The following is a 24326-nucleotide window of genomic DNA, read 5'->3' as shown; positions in this document are numbered from 1 at the left end:
GGCCTTAAGGTTAAAGGCATATATAAACTTAGTTTGCCTCACAGACGTGGAGATTTTGATAGGATATTGTACCAAAAGGAGAAGATGTGGATCTTCTATCTAAACAGTATGCAGCCTCACGGATTGAACAATGAATTTAATTTATCTCCTTTTTTGGAACATTAATTCAATCTAACTTTAATTTTAATTTTAATAATTTACTTGGATTCATCTGGAGATACACATACATAAAAAATCTGTGATTGACGATCCACATCTTCTCCCGACTGCGATTGACACTCCCTACATACAATGGACCGTATGCAATTTAAATTGCAGGCAATACGTCTGCCTTGTATGTGGATGATAGTATCCAACGAGTGAGATGCAGTCTATATTTAATGATAGTCTGTTTTCCCCTTTCCAATTTTTATGTCCATTATGTGGCCATACACTAGTCGATCAGATTGAATTTGCAGCACCCTTTGATCATGGGTTCTGTATAAACAACAGCAACTGCACAACAAGCTATTCTATCATCCTTTATAAGGCAATTGTAATTGAACATCTAAACTTAGTTATATACATAAGCCGTTTAGACTGAATCTTTATGTACTCACTATTACCAAAGGTCTGTTTGAATTTGTAATTTATAGGCATGCATGAGTGTGTTTGCACAAATTGGTGAAAACTAATTATGGTTAGACATTGGTGTCCAGGTGCTGGCTATAATGACAGGATATTGAATACTGGTTGCAATGCTATTTAAACATCCAGCTACTGGCACCACTTTAGCTCTGAAGAAGCTTGGAAACAAGCGAAACGCGTAAGCGTCTAACCCATGTGCAGGTGGAACTTAGACCTCCACACATCAAGGGGAAAATCCACTTGTTTGCATGTAAATATCCCGATCGGATCTTGGATATCGGGTTGAGCCTTGCGGCGGATACAGAGACTGAGCGCTCTCTTCCATCACCTGACAGATCAAGCGCGGAACGTCTCAAAGTCTGAACCCTGTGACTCCCCGTACATCCCTTTGGAGAAGATCCGGAAGCGAAAGTCCATGCCAGCAGCAGACAAACGCACCGCATGAACGCTCTCCCACATTAGTGAGGCCATCAGCAATTCTCTTGGGCTTCAACACCCCTTCAATGAAGACGCCAAACGGTGAGCTAAACTGTACTCCATTATAGAGGAGGTACCTTGTTTATGGCTATTCACCGTTTACCTTCTCCGCACAAGATTTTAAACAGCCCTTTGCATTTGCTGCTAATAAATCGACCTAACGGGACTCTTTTCAGTTCCCCATATTGCCGTTTTGACATATGTACCTCCATCTGGTTTATCGGGATTACATCTGTATGGCTCCTCATTAATCACCAGCACCTGCACTTTATTGAGAAAAGACCGTAGGATCAGTATTGCAGAGTTTATCCTGTCCAGGAACTTTGAGATAACTGTATAGACCCGGGTCTCTTTTGACATGATTTGTAAGGGTGCGAGTGCATGAGTGATGGATGAATGTGGAATGTCAATGGTGGCCACCTGCACATAATAGGGCTTTGCCCTATTTTTAATACATGGGTTTGTGGATAGTTGTACTGTAATAAAATTGACACAATAAAATCATTTAGGTTTATTACAGCCTGTTCTTGAGCGGACCATCTTTTCTCTCCCCCCTTCTCTTTCATATGTGCCATATGGTCCATTGAACAACTTTGTTTGGCTGCTGACCAAGTATCGTTGAATCAGCCCACAAAGGATACCTGTGATATTAGAGGTATAATAACCAAGGTAGGGAACTCTTGGTCGGTCATTGCACCCCCTCCATATACCTCTAAAAACCTATTTTGGATGAATCTAAGGTATCCTCCTCCTTTGTTTTCTCATCTCCATAGAACCTTTAGTGATAGCTATTAGTTTCAGACTGAAAATTAGGGGAATCTGATGTGGCTGGATAGAACACAAGTGCATGTTATTTGTAGGTCATGTCCTCATATCTAGAACATCTCTGCTTACATTACCGCCAAACTTGTTTAAACGTTTGGCTTCTTTTGCCTTTGCTTTGGGTCTGACGGTTAGGAGCAAACCTCTAGCATTAAACATCAAGCTTCCTGAGAAAATGGTAACTTTATTTTAAGCAAACTATAAATTCAAATTAACTACTAAATCAATACCCTACCTGGGTATTTATTTCACCCTGCAAATCTTGATAGGTGGTCATTGTCCCTACCTTAATGGTTCAGTAGAATACATGCTATGAAAATGAATGTTTAACACCAGCTTCTTTATTTTTTCAGCACTCTACCTATCGCTATCCCTCATCTAGATCAGGCTACAGTCTAGACTCTAAACCTCTCCACTTTATATGGGTGGACAAAAGGCCAGGTATGAACTGAAATATACGTTTCACCTTTATGTCCTTGGGAGAAATAGGAGTGCCCAACCTGCATACCTACTTTCAGGTAGCCCAAATAGTGCCGTTAGCAAAGAGCAGAGATGGGCCTATGTCCTCAGAATGTGTCACTGGAGGCACTATCTAGCACTCCAATTTCTATAGATTCACTGATGTTGATTCTGAACCGGATTCACACTCTAATACTATGTCACATATTATCATTTTTCATTCTCAGTGTAAGAGAGATGCAAAGGTAAGGGTTTGCTTAACTCCTCTCATACATTCTCAGCTCCTTCATAGCCTTATGATAGTGGGCATCTGCCTATTGCATTTAATCAGATTTATGTGGTTTATTTTGGCATGCTTTTCAAATGATAAGGACAGTTGTCATGTGAAACTAATATGACAAGGCTCCGCTGTATTTTCAAATGTTTAAAAAATGGTCAGCCTTATATAAATACCTGTAATAAATAAATCAATTAAATGGTTATATCTGATATATAATGGCAATTAATATAGGTATTTGAGCAACCGTGATTGTAACTTTAGAAGCTCTTTTACAGGCTGGGGTCATCACTATGTACAGTTGGGTCTGTTTGTGAAAAGTGAACAAAGTTATGACCACAGCATCTGTAAAAGAAGCTACTAATGTAACCCAGCAATAATCCCAGTATCTGTATAGTAGGCTAGTAATGTACCCCAGTAGTGACCCTGGTATTAGTACAAGAGGCTGGAAATGTAATTCAGTAGTGATCCCAGTATCTGTACAATAGGCTAGTTATTGATATAAGTAGTGACCCTGATATCAGTACAAGAGGCTGGAAATGTACCTTAATAGTGACCCGGGTATCTGTACAAGAGGCTCAAAATGTACATCAGTAGGTACCCTGGTATCAGTACCAAAGCCAGAAATGTACCTCAGTAGTGACCCTTGGATCTCTACAAGAGCTGGAAATGTAATTCAGTTGTGATCCCAGTATCTGTACAATAAGCTAGTTATATACACAATGTACCTAAGTAATGACCTTGGTATCTTTACAAAAGATGGAAATGTACCTGAGTAGTGCCCCTGGTATCATTATGGGGGAATCCCTTGCAGTACTTTTTGTCTGCCACAAGATGGCCCCCGTCTGATGGGCAACATCTTTCAACCCACTTCCTCTGAGTGCAGGTCATCCTGGACCCACTATTGTTTGTGAAAGGACAGTAAAAGGAGAAGAAGCATAGTAATGATTATAACTATATCAGCTTTCTCCTCCCATAGCATGCTCCTCGTCTGCAGGTGAACTGGTTGGGTCCTTGTGCTGCTTCTTCCTCTCACACTCTAGGCCTGCTGAACAGGAACTGCAAGAGGCTGATACAAGTTGAAATTCAATTACCTACACTGCATTTAAGAAATACATTTAATGAAGTATTGCTGATAACAGAACTGCACTAATTTGTGTCTTTTATATATGCTAAGAGTCCAGATTTAATTTTTTGCTGTCCTTTTTAGCTTCAAGCTGCTGTACAGAATTAGATTTATCAGTCTCAGACCGAAGGGCAACTTCTTACAAGAGTGCGATGATATAGCTAATACAAAGTGATAATTGAATGAAATCTGGCAATATAACCATTTTGCATTAGTCATGAAAATATTTAGCCTCTTAGTTCATCAAGTAGTGACCCAGGTCAAGAGCTTTGCTACAATTTTCCCATAATGTAAAAGGACGTCAGAGCAGAGGAGCTCAGAGGGGAAACTAATTCTACAAACCAGCAGCTTTCACCAAACATTTCTTTGCTCTAAATTTCACATCAAGTCATTAGATATCACATGCACATCTAATTACACACGGGGGGAAGATTCATGCTCCTTGCACAAACATAACATCGGAATGCAGTCTATTCCCTTTCAAACTCTAAGTCACTGTACCTGCAGGGAATGTTTCATAAAATGCATTTGTTTAGGGAGAAACTTTATTTTCTTAGTTTTATTTTCCATTTATAATGGCTGGCTTGCACTTTAAGGGACTCAGGAGAAATACCTGTGTGACACAACTTCAAATGTGTAGTATGCAACGCAATAGATGTGAAATAATTCAGAAGTCTGTATGACTCCAATTTTCAGACAGAATGGAAACAAAAACGAAAAATGTAAGCATATAAATGACGGTTCCACTGCTGATTTTGTATGGCCGGATTGAAATGATGAATTACTGGGAACTATGTTGTAAAATATTATATTGTAACATAAGCAGTAGGGAGTAAAATATAGTAATTAACGATTGCTTGCTATTACACCAAAAAAGATGTATGGGTATTTAATGAGTTGCAGACATCCAAACTAAATTAAGCCCCCTTTCACACGAGGTGGACTCCGTTTCTACGGAGCCCGTCTCGGTCCGCCGGCTCAGCGGGAGATCTCTCCGTTGATCTCCGCTGAGTCGGCGGATGACAGGTCCCTCTCTGCTCACTGAGCGGGGAGGGGCTTGTCAGGCGCCGCTGCTGCCTATGGAGGGATCGGACGAAAATGGACAGCATGTTCGTTTTCATCAGATCTCACCCGATCCGCCAGCGACGGACCTGGACGTAGGGCCATCCGTCTGCTTTTAGCGGATCGGACGGGGTCGGATGTCAGCAGACATGTCTCCGCTGACATCCGACGCTCCATAGACTAACATGGATCGCCCGTTCAGGTCCTCCGTCAAAAATGACAGGCGGACCTGAACAGTCCGATCATGTGAAAGGGGCCTAAGAGTTGAAGAAATAACATTTTCTAACTCTCAGATCAAAGAAGTGGAGTAAGGACATGTAATGCGTGGCAGTTATACTTTGGAAGGTCTATACGTTTAGTTTACTTTCTAAAAAGTTCACACAAAATATCTTCTTATAAACTATATCGAGGAAAAAGGAGAACAGAGAAACTGACATGCATAGGTTTTTCAAAGAGAAACAAATATATACAGAAAGAGAGTTACAGGAGGAGAAAGCCTGTATACAATTATTCTGACTCTGATTGTTGTGAAGCGATTTATCCCTTGTGAGACCTCTATGCCTGGCCTGTATAAGATATAATCACTGAGGACAATCCTCATCAGATAGCTTGAACTCACCAAATACCGATTCCATCCATAAAGGTGCTTTTGTTCTGAACATCAGGTTACAGCAGATGACAGGATACAAACAGATGAATAGGTTGTGGTATTTATGAAGTCAAAAGATGATATTGTCTGTAGCTTACAATGCAGAATACATGTGTCCTGCTACATGTGGCCTGATAACTGCATCAATGACACAGGAAGTACAATCTCAGGAAGAAGGGTGGAGCATTACATACAAATGAAGTGTGTCAAAATATCAGGGAAAAAGAACATTATAAAACAAGTGCCTTACCACAAAAGGTCACTAGATGGCAGCATGTAAACTAAATATAAACGGCCATAGAAAATGGTTAATGGTTTGTGTTTTTTATTATTTCCAAATAATCATAATTTGAGCCCAGAAAATGTGATATGTGTACCAACATCAGAAAACAAAATGTAATTCCCAAAAATTAGAGGGTAACATCACTATTCTACACTCACCCACAAAGAACTACCAAATATCACAGAATAAATCAAGAAGAATAACTCTTGAGTAATGTAACTCCACCACCTATATGCAGTATATGTGTATTTATGTGTAGGAGGTTTCCACATGTGGCGGCTCTGTGGCTTAGAGGTTAGAACCTCTGCTTAGAATCTCTTAGGGTCTGGGTTTAAATACCAAACATGCTGCTTCATGTAGAGAAGTTGTCTCATCTCCCTATGTTGTTAACCACTTCGATACCAGGCACTTAGACACCTTCCCGCCCAGGGCAATTTTCAGCTTTCAGCGCTGTTGCAATTTGAATGACAATTGCGCGGTCATGCTACACTGTACCCAAACAAATTTTTTATCATTTTGTTCCCACAAATAGAGCTTTCTTTTGGCAGTATTTGATCACCTCTGCGGTTTTTATTTTTTGCGCAACAAATAAAAAAAGACTGAAAATTTTGAAAAAAAACAAGTTTTTCTTTGTTTCTGTTAACATTTTTTGTAAATAAGTACATTTTCTTCTTCAATGACGGGCACTGATATGGCTGCACTGACGGACACTGATACGGCGGCACTGATGAGCACTGATGAGGTGGCACCAATGAGGTGGCACTGACGGGCACTGATGATGGGCACTGATAGGTGGCACTGATGGGCACTGGTATGCGGCACTGATGGGCACTCATAGGTGGCACTGATGGGCACTCATAGGCGGCACTGATGGGCACTCGTAGGTGGCATTGATTGGTACTTATGGGTGGCACTGATGGGAACTTATGGGTGGCACTGATGGGCACTGATAGGTGGGCACTGATGGGCACTGATGGGTACAGATGGGCACTGACAGGTGGCACCGATGGGCATTGACAGGTGGCACTGATGACACTGATTGGTGGCACTGAATAAACTGATTGGTGGCATTGCTGGGCAAACCTGAAACATGTTGGTGCCAATCAGTGCCCATTTGTGGGCACTGATTGGCACAGATTGGGCACATGTGGATGGCCATGGGGTACATACCTGGCCATCCACATGTTGCCCTTTCCCTGGTGGTCCTAGTGGCGATCCCTGGTGGTCCAGTTTGGTGATCTGAGGGGGGGCTGCGCTGATAAACAATCAGCGCAGACCCCCCCTGTCAGGAGAGCCGCCGATCGGCTCTCCTCTACTCGCGTCTGTCTTTACCAAGATCGGTGGAGCGGTGTGTCAGGCTGACACACCGCTCCACCGATTGCCGCGATGTGCGCCCACCAGCAGGCGCGCGGCGGCATGTTATCCCGCTGGACTTCATATGACACCCAGTCAGGATAACTGAACCACCACCCGGCCGTCATCTGCTATGGGCCGGGCAGGAAGTGGTTAAACATAACTCCTAACTCAGATCCTAAAACTACATCTACATTTAGTATTTATGTGTAGGAGGGTTCCACCATCATTGTAAATCTTGCCAGATACACTTTCTAGCCAAAAGTATTGGAACGCCTGCCTTTCACACACATGAACTTTAATGGCAGCCCAGTCTTAGTCCGTAGGGTTAACATTTGACTTGGCCCACTCTTTGCAGCTATAACAGCTTCTGGGAAGGCTGGGAAGGCTTTCCACAAGGTTTAGTGTGTCTATGGGAATGTTTGACCATTCTTCCAGAAGCGCATTTGTGAGGCCAGGCACTGATGTTGGATGAGAGGGTGTTCTATCGGGTTGAGGTCAGGACTCTGTGCAGGCCAGTCAAGTTCCTCCACCCCAAATTCCCTCATCTATGTCTTATGGACCTTGCTTTGTGCACCGATGTGCAGTCATGTTGGAACAGGAAGGGGCCATCCCCAAACTGTTCCCACAAAGTTGGGAGCATGAAATTGTCCAAGTCCAAAATGTCTTGGTATGCTGATGCCTTAAGAGTTCCCTTCACTGGAACTAAGAGGCCAAGCCCAACCCCTGAAAAACAACCCCACATCATAATCAAATGATCTGGAACAGTGCACAAAGCAAGGTCCATAAAGACATGGATGAGTGAGTTTAGGGTGGAGGAACTTGACTGGCCTGCATAGAGTCCTGACCTCAACACAACAGAAAACCTTGGGGATGAATTAGAGTGGAGACTGTAAGCCAGGCCTTCTCGTCCAACATCAGTGCCTGACCTCACAAAGGCACTTCTGGAAGAATGGTGAAACATTCTCATAGACACACTCCTAAACCTTGTGGATAGCCTTCCCAGAAGAGCTGAAGCTGTTATAGCTGCAAAGGGTGGGGCAAATTAATTTTGAACCCTAAGGACTAAGACTGGGGTGCCATTACAATTCATGTGCGTAAAAAGGCAGGTGTCCCAATACTTAGGACAATATATTGTATATTGCTTGTGACACTGAGCATGGCTATGGACTTAGGGCTGGTTCACACCACCGAGCTGCAGACTACTGTATGTGTGTGAGGCTACCCGCTGGCTAAGTGGGTAGCAATTCTGTCTAGCAGCACTGGGGTTGCTAGTTCAAATACCCAACATGGTAATCCTTGTGTTGAAGTTTATTTGTTCTCCCTGTGTCGGTTTCTTACCACAATCCAAAGACATGCTGGCATGTTATTTGTCTCCTGTCAAAATAGTCTCTAATGTAAGAAAGATAGTTTTGGATTTTAGATTGATAGCTCATTGCAGCCCGGGACTGATGTTAATGTTTCTTAGCACCAATTATGTCCAGGGACTTGGACATTTAAAATTGTAGGGTTTACACTGCAAAGGTATACAGATATGCTTAGAAAACTGTTGCTTTGTTTATGTGGATGCAAAGGGACTTTGATCTTTGGCCTGTAGTTGGAGATTTGATGCACATAGCCAAGGGCTAACACAGTTGCGAATAGTATTATGTGTTCCTGCTCATCAGGTACAATCACTTTAGACATACATGAAGAGACAGATTGAAAGATACTGGTGAACATGTACTTCTATTGGGCTTTTGTCAGTGTGCTAACAATACAACCTATCTTATAAAAGGGCTGCAGTAGGGGAGGTTTGTTTGGCCTGAGAAGGCCAGGTTTTTTGCTGTGATTTGTGGTGTGGTGTGGTGTGGTGTGGTGTGGGGGGGGGGGGGGATGATATTGTGCATAATGACAAACGCTCCACTAGAGTTGTTTGTTTGCTGAAATTCTTGTGCATTCTTTCCATCAAAAGTGGGTTTATGTGGCCATACTGTCAATGTTGTGTGTGTATTGTTCCTGTCTGACCATGCATACATGGTTTGGGAGCATCTGCTCACATTCTACTGTTTGATCTCATTGCTTAATCATGTACACAGAAATGCAGCTTCCAGCAGAACATGGTCACCAATGTACCGTATATACTCGAGTATAGGCTGACCCAAATATAAGCTGAGGCACCTCATTTTAACACAAAAAACTGGGAAAACGTATTGACTCGAGTATAAGCCGAGAGTGAGAAATGCAGCAACTACTGTAAGTGGAAAAGAGGGTCAACAATGCCCATCTGCAGCCTCACTTTGCCCATTTGCAACCTCACTGTGCCCATTTGCATGCCTCACTGTGCCATCTGCATGCCTCACTGTGCCATCTCCCTGCCTCACTGTGCCATCTCCCTGCCTCACTGTGCCATCTCCCTGCCTCACTGTGTCCATCTGCAGCCACATGTACCTGATCTCCAGAACACCGGTGCTGTGACATGCAGTTAAGTCGGCGGCTGTCCACTGTAACAAAGCCCCGCCTCCTCCTCGTCCTCGTCCATGACGGAACACTGATTTCATTTCCCAGCAGTGAGTCAGTGTTCTGCCTATCACGGACAAGGAGAAGGCGGGGCTTTGTTACACTGTACGGCTAGACTGCATGTCACAACGCCAGTAGATCAGGTGCATCAGGCTGCAGATGGGTACAGTGAGGCAGGGAGACTCGAGTATAAGCCGAGGGGGACATTTTCAGCACAAAAAAAATGTGCTTAAAAACTCGGCTTATACTCGAGTATATATGGTATGTGTGTGGATTGTGGAGTGGGTGTTAGTTTGAATATGTGCCTTTTTTAACATTCTGTTGGAATGCTTTGTAAGAATAATGACTGTTAAGTATGTTTCTATAATCTTGCAGATAAAAATGTGACGTGGGTTGGTGGGGGAGTAGTGGTACTATGAAATGTGTTGTCCGTTATACACTTTATGCTAGTAAATAATGTACATAATTTGGTTTCTGCTGGCAAAATAAAAGTACATTATTGAGCTTGTTTGTTGTGGTTTTTCTCTTTTCTTTCTTATTTTTAATTAGTTTTGGGGGGTGGTGGTTTTGGGGGGGTGCAATATCTTTCTTATACCCACAGAAATTATAATATATAATTGTGTACCAAAAAACCTAATCTCTTCAGCACACCTGCAAGTAAATGATAAACGTGTTTAGGTGGAGTCTTTTATATATAACAGCTGTGAAGAACTGCAGGTAATTAATTCAGCTGTTGGATAAGCAGTGTTGTATGTGTCAGCCCTGGTTCACATTGGTGCGTTTTGGCATGCGATTTGACATGTCAAACCACATGCCAAATCGGTGGCAATTGCACTGTCCTAATCAGTGCGGTGCCGCAATTTCCAAAAGTCGTTCCTGTACTACTTTTGGCGACTTCGGGGTGCTATTTCCATTGACATCTGTGCAGATGTCTCTGAAATTCCCCCCACAGTCGAGGCTGACATGCAGGAATGAAATCATGTGAGTTCAGCTGAACTCACAAGATTTCCTTCCACTGTCAGTGTGAACCACAGCTCAAAATGGGTCTTTGTAATTCACCTGCTGCAATCCCAGGGACACCATTTCTTATCAAAGTTCCTAAATTTCCCCTCAAATATTGTTATATGTATAAATACAAATCTGCATATCTGCAAATAAACGGAAAAAAAAAATTCCAATCGTGGTTGCGATCAAATATTTGCAGCTGCGGTCAAAAGAGCGTGGTTCCACCTTCCAACCCGCAAATTAGTCAATGTAATCACCCCAAAGTTCCTGTGCTGGTCAGGATCTCCATCTAGGTCAGTGGTTCTCAACTCCAGTCCTCGGGACCCACCAACAGGTCAGATTTTAAGTATTACCTTGGGGAGTTGCAGACTAGAATACTGCAATCACCGAGCAGCAAATGATATCACCTGTGATGTATTTCAGCTATCTTGCAAACCTGGCCTGTTGGTGGGTCCTGAGGACTGGAGTTGAGAACCACTGATCTAGGTGGACATGTGAGGTCCCTCTTCAGCAAAGAGGAGGTGCTGCTCATTTGGCAGGTAAGTGTAGGATATGTACTTGTGCTTACTCAATGTGGGGGTGGATGTGGTAGTTAGATTTGGTGTGGGTGGGGTTCATTGATTTGTTTGGCGTCACCACACATTTACTTTTGGCACATGTGCACACATCACTTCCTGCATTTGTTCTGCTGATCAGTAAGGACTATGCAATTATAAATGAGAGCTCCTTTCTATTAAAATATATATGACTTGTTTCACAGTTTTCCAGCAAATTTGGACCTCCGAGTTGTATGTACCCCATGATTCTCAATGATAACCATGTCTGTGCTACTTCAAGTCGCACCAACTTCATAGTAGTCTCTGTACTATTTTGGTGTGACTTTCATGCGGCTTGAGGTACATAGGTCGCTATATTACACAGGCATTCCTAGAAGTTGGGGCCAAGTTGCAGTGGCAAAGTGGCAGCAAAATAGTGTGACTGTGAAAAAAAAATTAGTTAATCCCCAAAGTGATTTTTTTTTACCAATAATATTCCTTTAGATTGGCTTTGGAAATTTACAAACAAAGCAATTTAGAAATTGGATGAAAGGTTTAGCCCTGGAAACACTTTTTGAAAGATAAAAAGTGCATTTTATATACAACGATCAGAACAAAATGAGGGACAAATGAGGAGAAAAGAGGGACCTTGTTCCAAATCAGGGACAGTTGGGACCTATGCGATTTCACTAGACATCTGTGCAGGAAAGTGCACTGATGTCTCTGAAATCACACACAAAGTCAGGCTGAGGCCCCTTTTTCCTGCGACTTTGGACATCAGATTCACATGACAAGTCATACCCCATGATTTTCAATGAAATCACGGCAAAAAGCGCTGCAAAATCATGCGACTTTCAGGTCGCACAAGTGTGAATGGGGCTTAAGTCTCTGTGCTGAGTACTATTATACCTAGAATATGAAGTAGTCCCTCCATTAAACACTAGTAAACATACAGTATGGTCTCAATATGATTTTAAATCACACAGATGGTATCACCTACTGAAAGCTTGCATTGTACTCAGCAGCATATGCTGAAAAGAGGGGAACGCCTATTAGCCAATGCAACATCAGTATGAGCATGGTTCCTACTATAATATTAATGACTGAAATGCAAAGCATTATTGTATGGAATCAAACATTAGTAAATGTATTTTCTATGTAGGTTGGTGCTTAGCTCTGTAGCATAGTGGTATGCCCTGCTACCTTCAAAGGTTCAAGCTATGAGTTCAAATCTAGCCAATGCACATCAGTTTGGTTTATTCCATAATTTTAACTCTTCAAATGCATGCTATAGTATGTAATTATTCAATAATATTATGGTGTGGAATTCCAAAAAAAAGCAGTGAAATGTAAAAATAGCCGGTTCTTGACAAGTTCTTTATTGTAAAATGCCCCAAGCTGTCTTCTTCCCTGAACCTTATCCTGCCGCTGTCTCTCCCACCGCCATCTTCTCCCCGAGCCGTCTCTCCTGCCGCCTTTGTCTTCTCCACCTGCTGTGTTCTTCCGCGCCACTGGTTACCCGCTAATAAAAAAAAGCCACTCTTCTTCTGTGGTGGTCCCCCTCCACTGTGTTGTCACCCACTGTGTGGCGTCTCTTGCATAGCCATGGGGCGGGCTCTCCGGGTGACGTCATCAGATGGCCATGGAAGACCGCCATTTATTTTTTTTAGCGGGTAACTAACTGCATGGAAGAACACAGCAGCAGGAGAAGCTGGCAGGAGAGACGGCTCAGGGAGAAGAAACATCTAATACTAGAAATGTATTTTCTATGTATGATTCGACATATAGGCTAGAGGTCAGCACTTCTAAATTGAAAGACTGAGGCCTTGAAGGACTCATGGGTTCAAATCCCACAGAGGGATACTAAAAGATTGCATTGGTGGAAAAAAAGGTGAATGACTAATAGCCAAAGCAGCATATGCGGAAATTGGTGAAAACCACTGAAGTTTAGTTTGGCTGATTCTATTAATTTAACTCTTCAAATGCATGCAATGGTATGTAAGTATTCAATAATATTATGGTGTGGAATTCCAAACATCACACACTAGTTAAAGGGCAGTTTTCATTTCTTTGTTTGTTTATTTTAATTTGCTTTTGCACTGAAAAAATAAACACAGCTGGTGGATGGTAGGTTGGCTGGGATTTGAACTCCTATCCTGAGTGCTGTGGATATGTCTGAGCAGTCCACCAAGCCATTGTGCTAACTATACTGAGATCTGCATAATAGTGTAGTATGATTAAAGAATGACCATAAATAATGTAACCTAAATAAAAAAACATGAAAAAAACAACATACAACAAATAGGTAACCTAAATGTTCAATACATGTAACTTTACAGAATAGCAGACATTACTCTGTAATAATCATTCATAACTGCATTCGTTAGCAAAAGAAGGAAAAAAACTAGGAATACTAATTGCAACATACATCAATAGATGCACACGAGGTAGTGCACATCTCACATAAAAATGTTTCTTTCACATACATGGATCATGATTGCAGTGCAGTGCTATATAATAATTTAGTAGAAAAATTTGCATTTGCATATGCGCGGAAACGCTAATTAGCACTGATTTCCAAATTTACTTACGCACGTTCGCCTGTTGAAATCTTAATTGCCTAAAATGGGCGCTATTACATATAATAGCGCCCAGTACTTTCCGCCGCTATAGTAAATGATCCCCACTATGTTGTTGGCCTTGTATGAGATAATTGTATGCATTATATTAAGTTGGGTAAGGAAAGTTTTCTTTTTTACAGAAGAACACTAGAATCTATTAAAGTAGTTGTAAAGGCTGGAGGTTTTTTTACCTTCCACTATTGATTAAAAATAAATAAATAAATAAATAAATAAATAAATAAAGTGTATTTCTAGGCAAAACCTTTCTTTGTTTTAGCTAGAGTGGGGAAGAGGTATACCCCCTGCCAGGTTTTTATTGCTGTCTGTATCCCCATTGAAGAAATTCACCCTTATATTTTTACTGGTGACCACTGTTAGAATAAAAGTTAGGAGAAATATAGAACATTTTTGAGTTGTCCCTAGAACAGCAATAAAGGGGACATCTTCCAATAGGGAAACCTGTTCTGAGGACAAGCTGAAATTTCGCCCCCTTTGGGAGATTTACTCTAACTTCCTGTTGTGTTTCTAGGACAGGAAGTGAATAATTAAATTCCCGAATGGTGTACAGACAGCAAAAAATAAACTAGGAGCAGCTTTAAAGTTGTATTAAACCCTCAGCGTTTTTAGTTTAACATATTGAGCACGCTAAAGTAACATTTTTAAAATTCTTACTTCTTACCTACAGTTTACACGCCTCAATACTTCTGGCTCCTGCCCTCAGTGCTGTTTCTCTGAATTTCTGGTCTACATAGGAAAGGGTTAGCAATCTCGAGTGGTTCTGTTAGTTGGAAGAATGGAGAGGGGAGGAGGAAAGAGTAGCAGGGTTGTGCCTTGCCATACTAGGCTATGGGGCTGTGTGTTTTTATTGATACACACTGTGTAGGGAAACAACTCAAGTCCCTGCATGCAAGTGTAACTTCATAGCATGCTGCAAGAGAAAGGGGCCACCCTTAAACAGGAAACCTGGGGCAGCAGTCATGGCACTAGCTTAAACTGGAACATAGGCAAGAATTAAAAGATAAAGAAGCTGCCTACGTAGTAAGTGATTGAATGAGCTGTTGAAAATGCTTAAAGTAACCGAAGTTTTATTATCACTTTAACCATTTTTCTTACCCTATCCAAAAAATTCAAAAAAATGTTGGCTATATATACACTTTGATTAGATCAGTTCTAAAAATGTGTCACAGTGGAGTGTGATTTAATATCCCGATCCTAAATAAGATATTCTTTTTTTGTTTATACTGTAAAGATACTTCAATATAAATATGAAAAATATACACTGTATTTACCAAAGGCTGTTGTGCTTGCATGGCTTGAAGACCAATGGCTTGCTGGGTCTGTTGTTGTTGCTGCAGCTGAAAAAAAAGCATGAAAAAGTCTTTAGACACCAACATCTTTTAATTCGCCCTCCACACATCACAAATATTGACAGTAACTTAATATGATTATCTGCTGCCTGCCCTGACTTTAGTACCATCTTCAGGACTCCACTTACCCACTGCCAGACTGGATCTCGGAACCGTTTACTGGATCATGCTTTCCCATGGCATGCTGTGACCTTGGACTATCACACGAATGCTCTCCAGCAGTGCCACAGGCTTGGCCCAGGAAGATGTCACGTATGACGAAACATTTTGGGCGGAGCTACGCGCTGATGCCATCATGTCCTGTGACCCCGGAAGTGCGGGTGCATTTGTTTCTGTTTGCTGGCAAGCAAATCTTTTATCAAGGCTCATGTTTTTAACATTTTTTTAAAAACAATTGTATGTAGTTTTTTGGCTTTTTCATAAAATAGTTTATGCAATATCACACTACTGAAGCTCTTTTCTATCTACCAACCCTATTTTGTCACGACTGATCGGGACATCCTAACGGAGTCTGATACCATTGGATGAATTGCCCTATCACCAGCGTGTTCCAGTGACTTATAGAAGGCCTCATCACTCATCTTACACTGCAGAGGTTTATCTGTAAGCATGTTTGACCACTCTAGAAATAGATGGTCCACTTTATCTGGTAATCGTCCCCATTAATAAGGTGATGGGTGTCACGGGAGGATTTTTTTTACCCTTGGTGGTGGAACTTCTCTGAAGTACTTCTCCTTTTTGGATTCTCTCATATACTTCCTGCACACCTTTCAGAACTGATCACATTTTATATAGATGCTACATGGACATTTTGATTTCAATGTGGTTTATTATTGTGTAAGATCACTGATGTTGATTTACACTGTTTTATGTATTATTTTCTATTTTTATTTGCTATTTCACATTTGATGGTTCATATACTGATTAGCACAACTTTTTTGTTTATTAGCATGATTGGAATGCCCTTGGCCCTGATCCTTCAAAGTAAACAAGGTAAACTCCTCAGCAGAGAAAAGGTATGGGTAATTGCATACTGATCTCACGGTACCACCAGGGAATCTGTTACATCTGCTGTCAGGTCCCGTGTCCTGGAGACAAATCTGTACAACTTTTTGTTAAGCTAAGAAGTTAGCAAATCCACATCTGGCATCCCTAAAGCAGACATATATCTTGGAACAGCTCCTGATAAAGGGCCCATTGCCCTGGGTCTAGACATTGTCTGCTGAGAAAATCTGCCTGCCAATTTTACACCCCAGGAATGTGCACTGCAGAGATTCCTGGAACATTAAACTCTGCCCAGAACAAAATATACCCTACCTCCATTGCCACTGCAATACTCCAGACACTCCTTGATGATTTATGTAAGCCACAGTTGTGGCGTTGTCCGAATGAATTTGGACCAGATGACAGCTCAGAAGGAGGGTCAAATGAACTAACAACAGAAGAATTGCTTGTAACTCTAGAATGTTGATTGGGGCCATTGATTCTTCCTGAGTCCAACAACCCTGTACAGCAAGAGGGCCCAGAACTCTGCCCCAACTCAGAATACTGACATGATTTTTGACAATCTTCCATTGTAAGGGGAGAAAAAAATTGCCAGCTGAGAATGCTGAGAACAGAAGCCATCATGACAAAGAATTTTGTCGGAGGATGTAACCCTTCCACCTTGTTCAGATACAGATTGGATTTGTTGCACACCACAAGAATGTTCCATTGCATGGCCCTTGAGTGGAATTGAGCAAATGGAAGGTAGATATCATCAACCCCAGTACCTGCATTCCACTATGCATGGATTACTGATGCTGGGACTGAGATTGCTGAACCTGACTGCTTTGTCAACTTGCCTTAGGGCAGGAAGTACTAATGATGACTTCTCGATGTTCAGGATCCATCTAAAGTCCACCAGGTGATTGACACATTGGAGTTTAAGGCCAGGGAGGTCTGCCCTTGCAGCAAGAGATTGTCCAAGTCAGAGACAAGGAAAGCCAAGAACTGGTGCAGGCACATTTGTGAAACTCTCTGGGTAAAGGCAAGGTCAAAAGGAAATAAAAAATGATGATTTTCAACCACAGCAAAAAAACTGATAGCCAAATAGATTCTATTCAAAAATTATGAGGATGTATGAAGCCACTGATGGTCTTTAAGTCTAAAATGGGTCTAAAAGCTTTTCTTGGGCTTTGGAATAGTGACAGTATTGAATAAAAACCTTGAAATTATTCAGCTAGAGAAAATAGACCGAAGTCCCCTGATTCAAGTACCCCTGAATGGTAGAAAGTCCAAAGTTGTTGACATATGCGAAGACATGAAACCAAGAATTTTACTAAAGCATTTGATACTGTACCTCATAGGTATATAATCTATAAAAAAAAAGGTCTGGAGTTGATAAAATTGTATGTACATAGGAAACCGGTTACATGAATGGGTTCACAGAGTAGTAATAAAAGACTCATTCTCTAAATGTTGAGAGTGGTGTGCCCCAGGGTACTGCCTGGGAGTTAGTGCTATTCTATCTGTTTATTAAAGATATAGAGATTGGAATGAAAAGCTTTGTTTCGGTGTTTGCTGTTGATACCAAAATATGCAAGAAAATAAATTTGGCACAGGATGTAGCATCATTACAGTAAGACCATGGTTGGGCAGCTAGGCAGATGAGATTCAGTATTTGAGAAATGTAAAGTTATGTACGTGGATGCCAAAAATACACATGCAAATGACACATTGGAAGGGCTTCCCTGTGAGAAGTGGTGGAAATGCCAAGCTGCAGCTAACTATCATGCATTATAAATGGTATACTGTATATTCAAGACATATATAAAAAATTCTACCCTTTTACAAAACACTGGTTTGGCCTCATTTTGAATATGCAGTTCAGTTTTGGTCACCAATTCTCAGGAAAGACATTGTTGAATTAGAAAGAGCTCGGTGAAGGGCAACAAAATGAATATGAGGTATGGAAAACCTTAGCTATGAGGATCAATTAAATAGATTACAGTTATTCACTTCACAGAATAGGTGCTTAAAGTGACTGTAAAGTCTCATTTAAAAAAACAAAAAAAAAAAAACTAGTTATACTTACCTCCTCTGCATAGTTGGTTTTGCACAGAGCAGCCCGGATCCTCCTTTTTTCGGGTCCCTCCTCGTTGCTCCTGGCCCCTCCTTCCTGTCGAGTGCCCCCACAGCAAGCAGCTTGCTATGGGCGCACCCAATCCGAGTCACAGCTCCCTATGTCCATTCAGACACGAAGCCCCGACCCTGCCCCCTTTCTCCCCTGATTGGCTAACTGACTTAGATTGGCAGCCTCGGGAGCCAATGGCACTGCTGCTGTGTCTCAGCCAATCAGGAGGAGAGTGCCGGATGGCTAAGACACTCGTGGACATCGCTGGACAGAAATGGGGCTCAGGTAAGTAATCAGGGGGTGCTGAGGAGGCTGCTGCACACAGAAGGTTATTTATCTTATTGCATACAATGCATTACGATAAAAAAACCTTCTGCATTTACAACTCTTTAAGAGTACATATTGTATGATTACAATGTACAGATATATCAAAGGTGACTACAGTAACTGTAGTAAACAGATTACAGAAAGGTCCCTGAAAAGGAAACGCATCCATAATTTAAGGTAAGAAAAAGGAGGTTTACTATTAGATTTTGGAAAGGGTTCTTTACTGTGCAGTAAAAGTGGAAACCCCCCCCCCATCATTTGGCCAACAGAATTGATAAGTTGAATGTCAGTGTCAGCATTTCCAAATTCCTGCTTGGAGATTTTATCAGTCAGCCAAAGTCTGAGAGATAAAAGCGGAGATACACATGGGTTGATGGGACAGAGTCCACCAAGGTATAAATAGTAGGGATGCAACGATAACAATTTTTTTACAAGTATGGGTACAGATACTTTTTTTTTTTAGTACTCGCGGATACCAATTACTGATACCTACCGCAACTGTTTTGTTTATACTTAAGCTGTCAGCAACAGTACAAAGCATTGAAAAGTTATTTACAAATTAAATTATTGTTTTTTTTTAATTTTGCGCTTTTTTCAATGTGAAACATGTAAATATACACTATATTGTCCAAAGTATTGGGGCGCCTGCCTTTACACACACATGAACTTTCAAGGCATCCCAGCCTTAGTTTGTAAGGACTAGCTATAACTAGCTATAATAGTTATAACAGCTGGAGTCTCCGCTCGAATACATCCCAAAGGTGTTCTATCGGGTTGTGGTCAGGTCTCTGTGCAGGCCAGTCAAGTTCCTCCACCCCAATTTCGCTCATCCATGTCTTTATGGACCTTCTGCCGCTCCTGTCAATGAGTCTCTGCTGTGTCCAACTACAGAGGGAGCGGGTCGCCGGTGGTGCAACAGCGCTCCCCAGACATGGATGAAGCCACAACGTACAGGTACGTTGTTTGGCGCAGCCAGGCCGCCCTGCCACAGTAAATGTGTGGTGGGTGGTCCGGGACTGGTTAAACTGACTTCATCTGCAGATCGAAGTTCATCCCTTTCATCTGCAGATAAAGAAAAACAGTAAGATACAAAAAGAAACAATGTTTCTTTTTATCTTTCGGCTGAGCAGCTGAACAACATTGTTGATAAACATTGCCCAGTTCTTTTTTTTTTGACAGCTCCAATTGCCGGGACTTCAAATTACACTTCAGCTGTCAACAGGAAAACCCCACTGAGAGCTGAATGAGTCATCTGTTGTTAAGGACGTGACGGTCCCTCTCTTTAACAACTGATAATTGCCGGCTTTTTTTTTTTTACATTTCAGCTGTTAGTGGGGGAATGCCAGAACTGAGCCTGAAAGTATTGGTTTCAGGTTTTGGAGCATTTGCATGAGTACTGATACTCGTGCAAATGCTTAGTATCGGCATGTGTGTGTATTTTGTTTGATATGTCTTTGCAAAACAGATGTGTTTTAGAGCAAGTATTTTTTACTGTTGTTTATTTAAATTTTTTTTTGGGGGGGGGGGGGGTATTTTTCAGTGAAATATTTTTGATGTTGTCAATGTTTGTTGTTTGTAGGTTGTTAGTTTCACTTTGATTTAATTGTCTGCACTGCATTATTTTGAAAAATCTTCCTGTTGTGACTAATAACTGTTTAAATCCTTAAGAGACTGTCCGTTTGTGGGCACAGTCCTTTTAACTCCTGGTAATTTCCTTTGCAAAATGGTCAGACCTCAAAACCATATTCTGTTAGTGTCTCAAACTAACATATATGTGTTTTTTGTTTTTTTTTTTTTTGCTTTCCTTGCTCTTTTCCAAGTCCTGTTTTGTTGACCAATAAAATTTGTTGCACATTTTTATGTGTTTTGTAATACTTTGTTTTGCAGATGCATGCTCAATTCCAGTAATGCATTTTACACTCCCCCCCCCCCCCCCAAACAATTTTCATGCAACAGATTTCCCAGCTGCAGCTTAACTAGGCTGATTGGCATGACAAAACAAAAAAAGGTGTGATTTGTCTAAAAGCTACTTTCCTGGTGCCTTCATTGTAGCATATGCATGGATTGTGTGTATGTTGCCATGGATAGGCACCAGGAAAAGAAAATTACAGAGAGATAAGTATTCAATTTGCCATTTTAGCGTAGTGGTTCTCAGCCTCAGTCCTCAAGTACCCCCGACAGCACTTTTTTGGGGGAATTTATCTTAGCTAAAATAGCTGTTTAAAATACCAAGGCATTGACTCTGATTTAAAGCACCTGTGCAAGATGAAGGTAAACCTGCAAATATGGCCTGTTGGGGTATACTTGAGGACAGGGTTAAGAAATACCGATTTAGAGCACTGAGCTAAAATCTAGCTTAAGACAATCCTATTCTAATTGTGGGCATCTGAGGGAAACAAAGTGAGTGTTCGAACCCCTGCTTGTCTTTTCTAGGTTGGGATTTGTGTCCTTTTTCTGAAAATTGGCTTCACTTCCTGTCACATAGCCAAATAGGAAGTGAGGGGAAAACCCTATCGATGTCTTTCCTTGGGGACACACAGGTCAATCTAACTAGTGTCCCCATTAGGCAAATTGCACTGAAGCACTTTGTTGTGTACACCCCAAATTATTAGGTATTTTAGAGTTTATTAAAGGCAAATCCACTCTGCAATACAAGTGTACTCACTGTAAATCTGAGGGGAAGCACTGGTGATTTTATCATCCAATCATGTGGAAGCAAAGATGCTGTTTTTTTATTTTCCTTGCATGTCCCCCTCAGATCTCCAGCAACTGCACTTCCAAGTGCACTTGTAGTGCAAAGTGGATTTGCCTTTAGTAAATAAACCCCAAAGTCCAAGATACCTAATAATTTGGGGTGTACACAGACAAATGCTAGAGTGCAATTTAACTAATGGGGAAACTATTTAAATTGACCTGTGTGTCCCCAAGGAAAGACATTGGTAGGGTTTTACCCTCACTTCCTGTTTGGCTATGTGACAGGAAGTGAATACATTTGAAGGAGAAACTGGCAACATTTAGGAGGTGTCTTCACCCTATTAGGGGTGCAGATATCCCCAAAAACTGACAAGACATCTAATCCCTCTGCACTCTATCCCCAAGCAAAAATAAAAAAGGATTTCATTTAGTTTAACTTTGCAAAGACACATTCCTAAGTTCAACTGTGATGCATGTCAATGGCCCATTTAGACCTTGTTTAATAGAAAACACCAGTTGACTTTCACTAGAAACATTTGTTAGCCTAGTCCTGGAAATATGCATCTGCTTTACTATTAATTTCCATAAAAATTGGGTTCCTGCATCTAGATGCACAACTGCTGTGTGCACGGAGGTATGTACCCTTGGCGCATATCTGGTTCCCAGAAGTGGTGGCCAGCACACAGGAATGACATCATGCCCCTCCAGGAAGTTGCTTGTACTGCTGCTAATTTCTTCCCACCACCATGCACCCGCTCACTGTTCTCTGAGAAAGAGATGATCTTTATTTGCAAATTAAGATAATTTTTTATTTATTTTTACATGGGGTGGTGTTTGTGTGGGTCATGTGTGTATGTTTAAATGATTTGGCCTCAAAACACACACCTATATCCTGTGTACAGATTCACTTCCGGGTCAATGTATATTGCTTACTGCTTCAGTGTGTGTGTATATATAGATATATCTATATCTATATACCGTATATATAAGATAGATAGATAGATAGATAGATAGATAGATAGATAGATAGATAGATAGATAGATAGATAGATAGATAGATAGATAGATAGATTTCTATAGATGTAGGTTCTTGTGTCCACTAGCAGAGAGAAGTTGGGTAGATGCCACACTCCCAATTCTGGAGGCATAATAATGGTATAGCACAGGGGTCTTCAAATTTTGGCCCTCCAGTTTTTCAGGAACTACAATTCTCATCATGCCTAGTCATGTCTGTGAATGTCAGAGTTTTACAATGTCTCATGGGATGTGTGGTTCTGCAACAGCTGAAGAGCTGTAGTTTGAAGAATCCTGATCACTCCAGCATGTCTTGAAAAAAGGCAGTTTTTCATGTGCCTTGTATAATGCCCAAGAAATATCATTTGTAAAATATAAGTGGGTCATGGCACATCTACATTCCAAATCTGGCACTTAGGATGGCCATGAACTTTGCAATCTGAATAGCCAATCTCTGTACAACTCGATATTTAGGCAAAATAGGTAATAGAAAGACACACTTGAACAATTAATTCAAATTATAGGAAATCAAACAGGCTCTTGCACTAAATCTAATCTATGTAAGATCTAACTGATTGCAGTGTATGGTCACCTTTAAAGATTAAGATCTGAAAAAATAAATGTATTGGATTTAGAAACACTTCTCTGTTCTTTGTAATGTATTGAAAGATTTGGGTATAAAAAAATAAAAAAAAAACACATTTCAAAGATATATTAGCAGTGATAGGAATGAGATTAGCATCAAAATGGTTAATTAACTGAGAACACCTACTAATTGCCTAACAAGACATATCCAATGAGATGAAATTAACCAATTGTATTGGGTGTGCGCTATTATCAATGAGAAAACGGCAGTTACCCTAGCGCCAGTTGCAGTTTACATATGCGGGTACTTCTTATCGCTATTTCTGCTTCAATGTGCGCCGTTTTGCGTGTTCGATTAATGACTTTTCTGGTGCATCAATTAATGTATGAACTGGTGCAGTGCATTCTTCTTAGTAAATCACCCCCAGTGTCTGGTCTTTGGTTTTCGATGTGCCTAGTATCCATTTCTTCTGTAGACAGCAGTATAACCTTAGTTTGCTTAATTATTATCAACCTAATGGATGATAGAGAAATATATACTGTACAACCCCAATTCCAAAAAAGTTGGGACGCTGTGTAAAATCTACATAAACACAGAATGCGGTGATTTGCAAATCTCATGATCCACATTTATTTCACAATAGAAAATAAAAAAAACATATCAAATGCTTAAACTGAGAAAATGTACCATTTTAAGAAACAAATAAGGTAATTTTGAAATTGATGGTAGCAACACGACTCAAAAAAGTTGGGACAGGGCAAAAAAAAAAGCTGTCAAAGTAAGTGGTTCTAACAACGAAGAGCTGTTGAGCAGTTAGAATCGTATACCAGGCAAGAAAGGGACAAGGTTCCTCTCCCAAAACTCCAGCAACTGGTCTCCTCAGTTCCCAGATGATTATAGAGTATTGTTAAAAGATGAGTAGATGTTGTACCTTGGTAAACATGGCCCTGTCCCAACTCTTTTTGAAACATATTCCTGTCATCAATTGCAAAATTACCTTATTTTTTTTCCTTAAATGGTACATTTCTCAGTTTAAACATTTGATATGTTTTCGTTCTTATTTATTGATATTTTTCATGAAAGAAGGAATTACAATTCACAGTATATAAACTATGGGATTTGCAATTGTTGCATTCTGTTTTTATGTAGATTTTACACAGCATCCCAACTTTTTTGGAATTGGAGTTAAATTTTTTTTAGCTCTCAACTGTCCCTCATCTGAGGTAATGTTCCTCTTTGGAATAAAATACCTCTATTTTTCTTTTCTCTCTAAATGTCCCTCTTTTAAACCCTGTTCACATCAGTGTGATTTGTCATTCGACTTGACAGTTCCAAATCTCATGACAAGTCACACCCCATTGTCGGCAATGGAACCATTCAAATTGCCACCACTTGTGTCTCAGTGACGTTGAAAAAGGTTCCCGCAC

At 40.9% G+C, this 24326-nt stretch overlaps 1 protein-coding gene across 5 annotated transcripts in view; it reads right to left on the bottom strand.

Moving 5' to 3' along the window:
• Positions 1-24326, bottom strand: part of MED12L (mediator complex subunit 12L) — a 777103-nt gene that overhangs the window by 61201 nt on the left and 691576 nt on the right. For all 5 annotated transcript variants that reach the window (XM_073625995.1, XM_073625994.1, XM_073625996.1 and 2 more), the window contains one exon: positions 15086-15151. In XM_073625995.1, the coding sequence (XP_073482096.1) occupies positions 15086-15151 (66 nt within the window). Of the gene's footprint in view, positions 1-15085; positions 15152-24326 lie in introns of those variants that run through there.

Source organism: Aquarana catesbeiana, linkage group LG04, assembly GCF_042186555.1.
Source record: "Aquarana catesbeiana isolate 2022-GZ linkage group LG04, ASM4218655v1, whole genome shotgun sequence".
Taxonomy (NCBI): domain Eukaryota; kingdom Metazoa; phylum Chordata; class Amphibia; order Anura; family Ranidae; genus Aquarana; species Aquarana catesbeiana.
The sequence above is the reverse complement of the archived record's forward strand: the minus strand, read 5'-3'. Positions and strand labels throughout refer to the sequence as shown.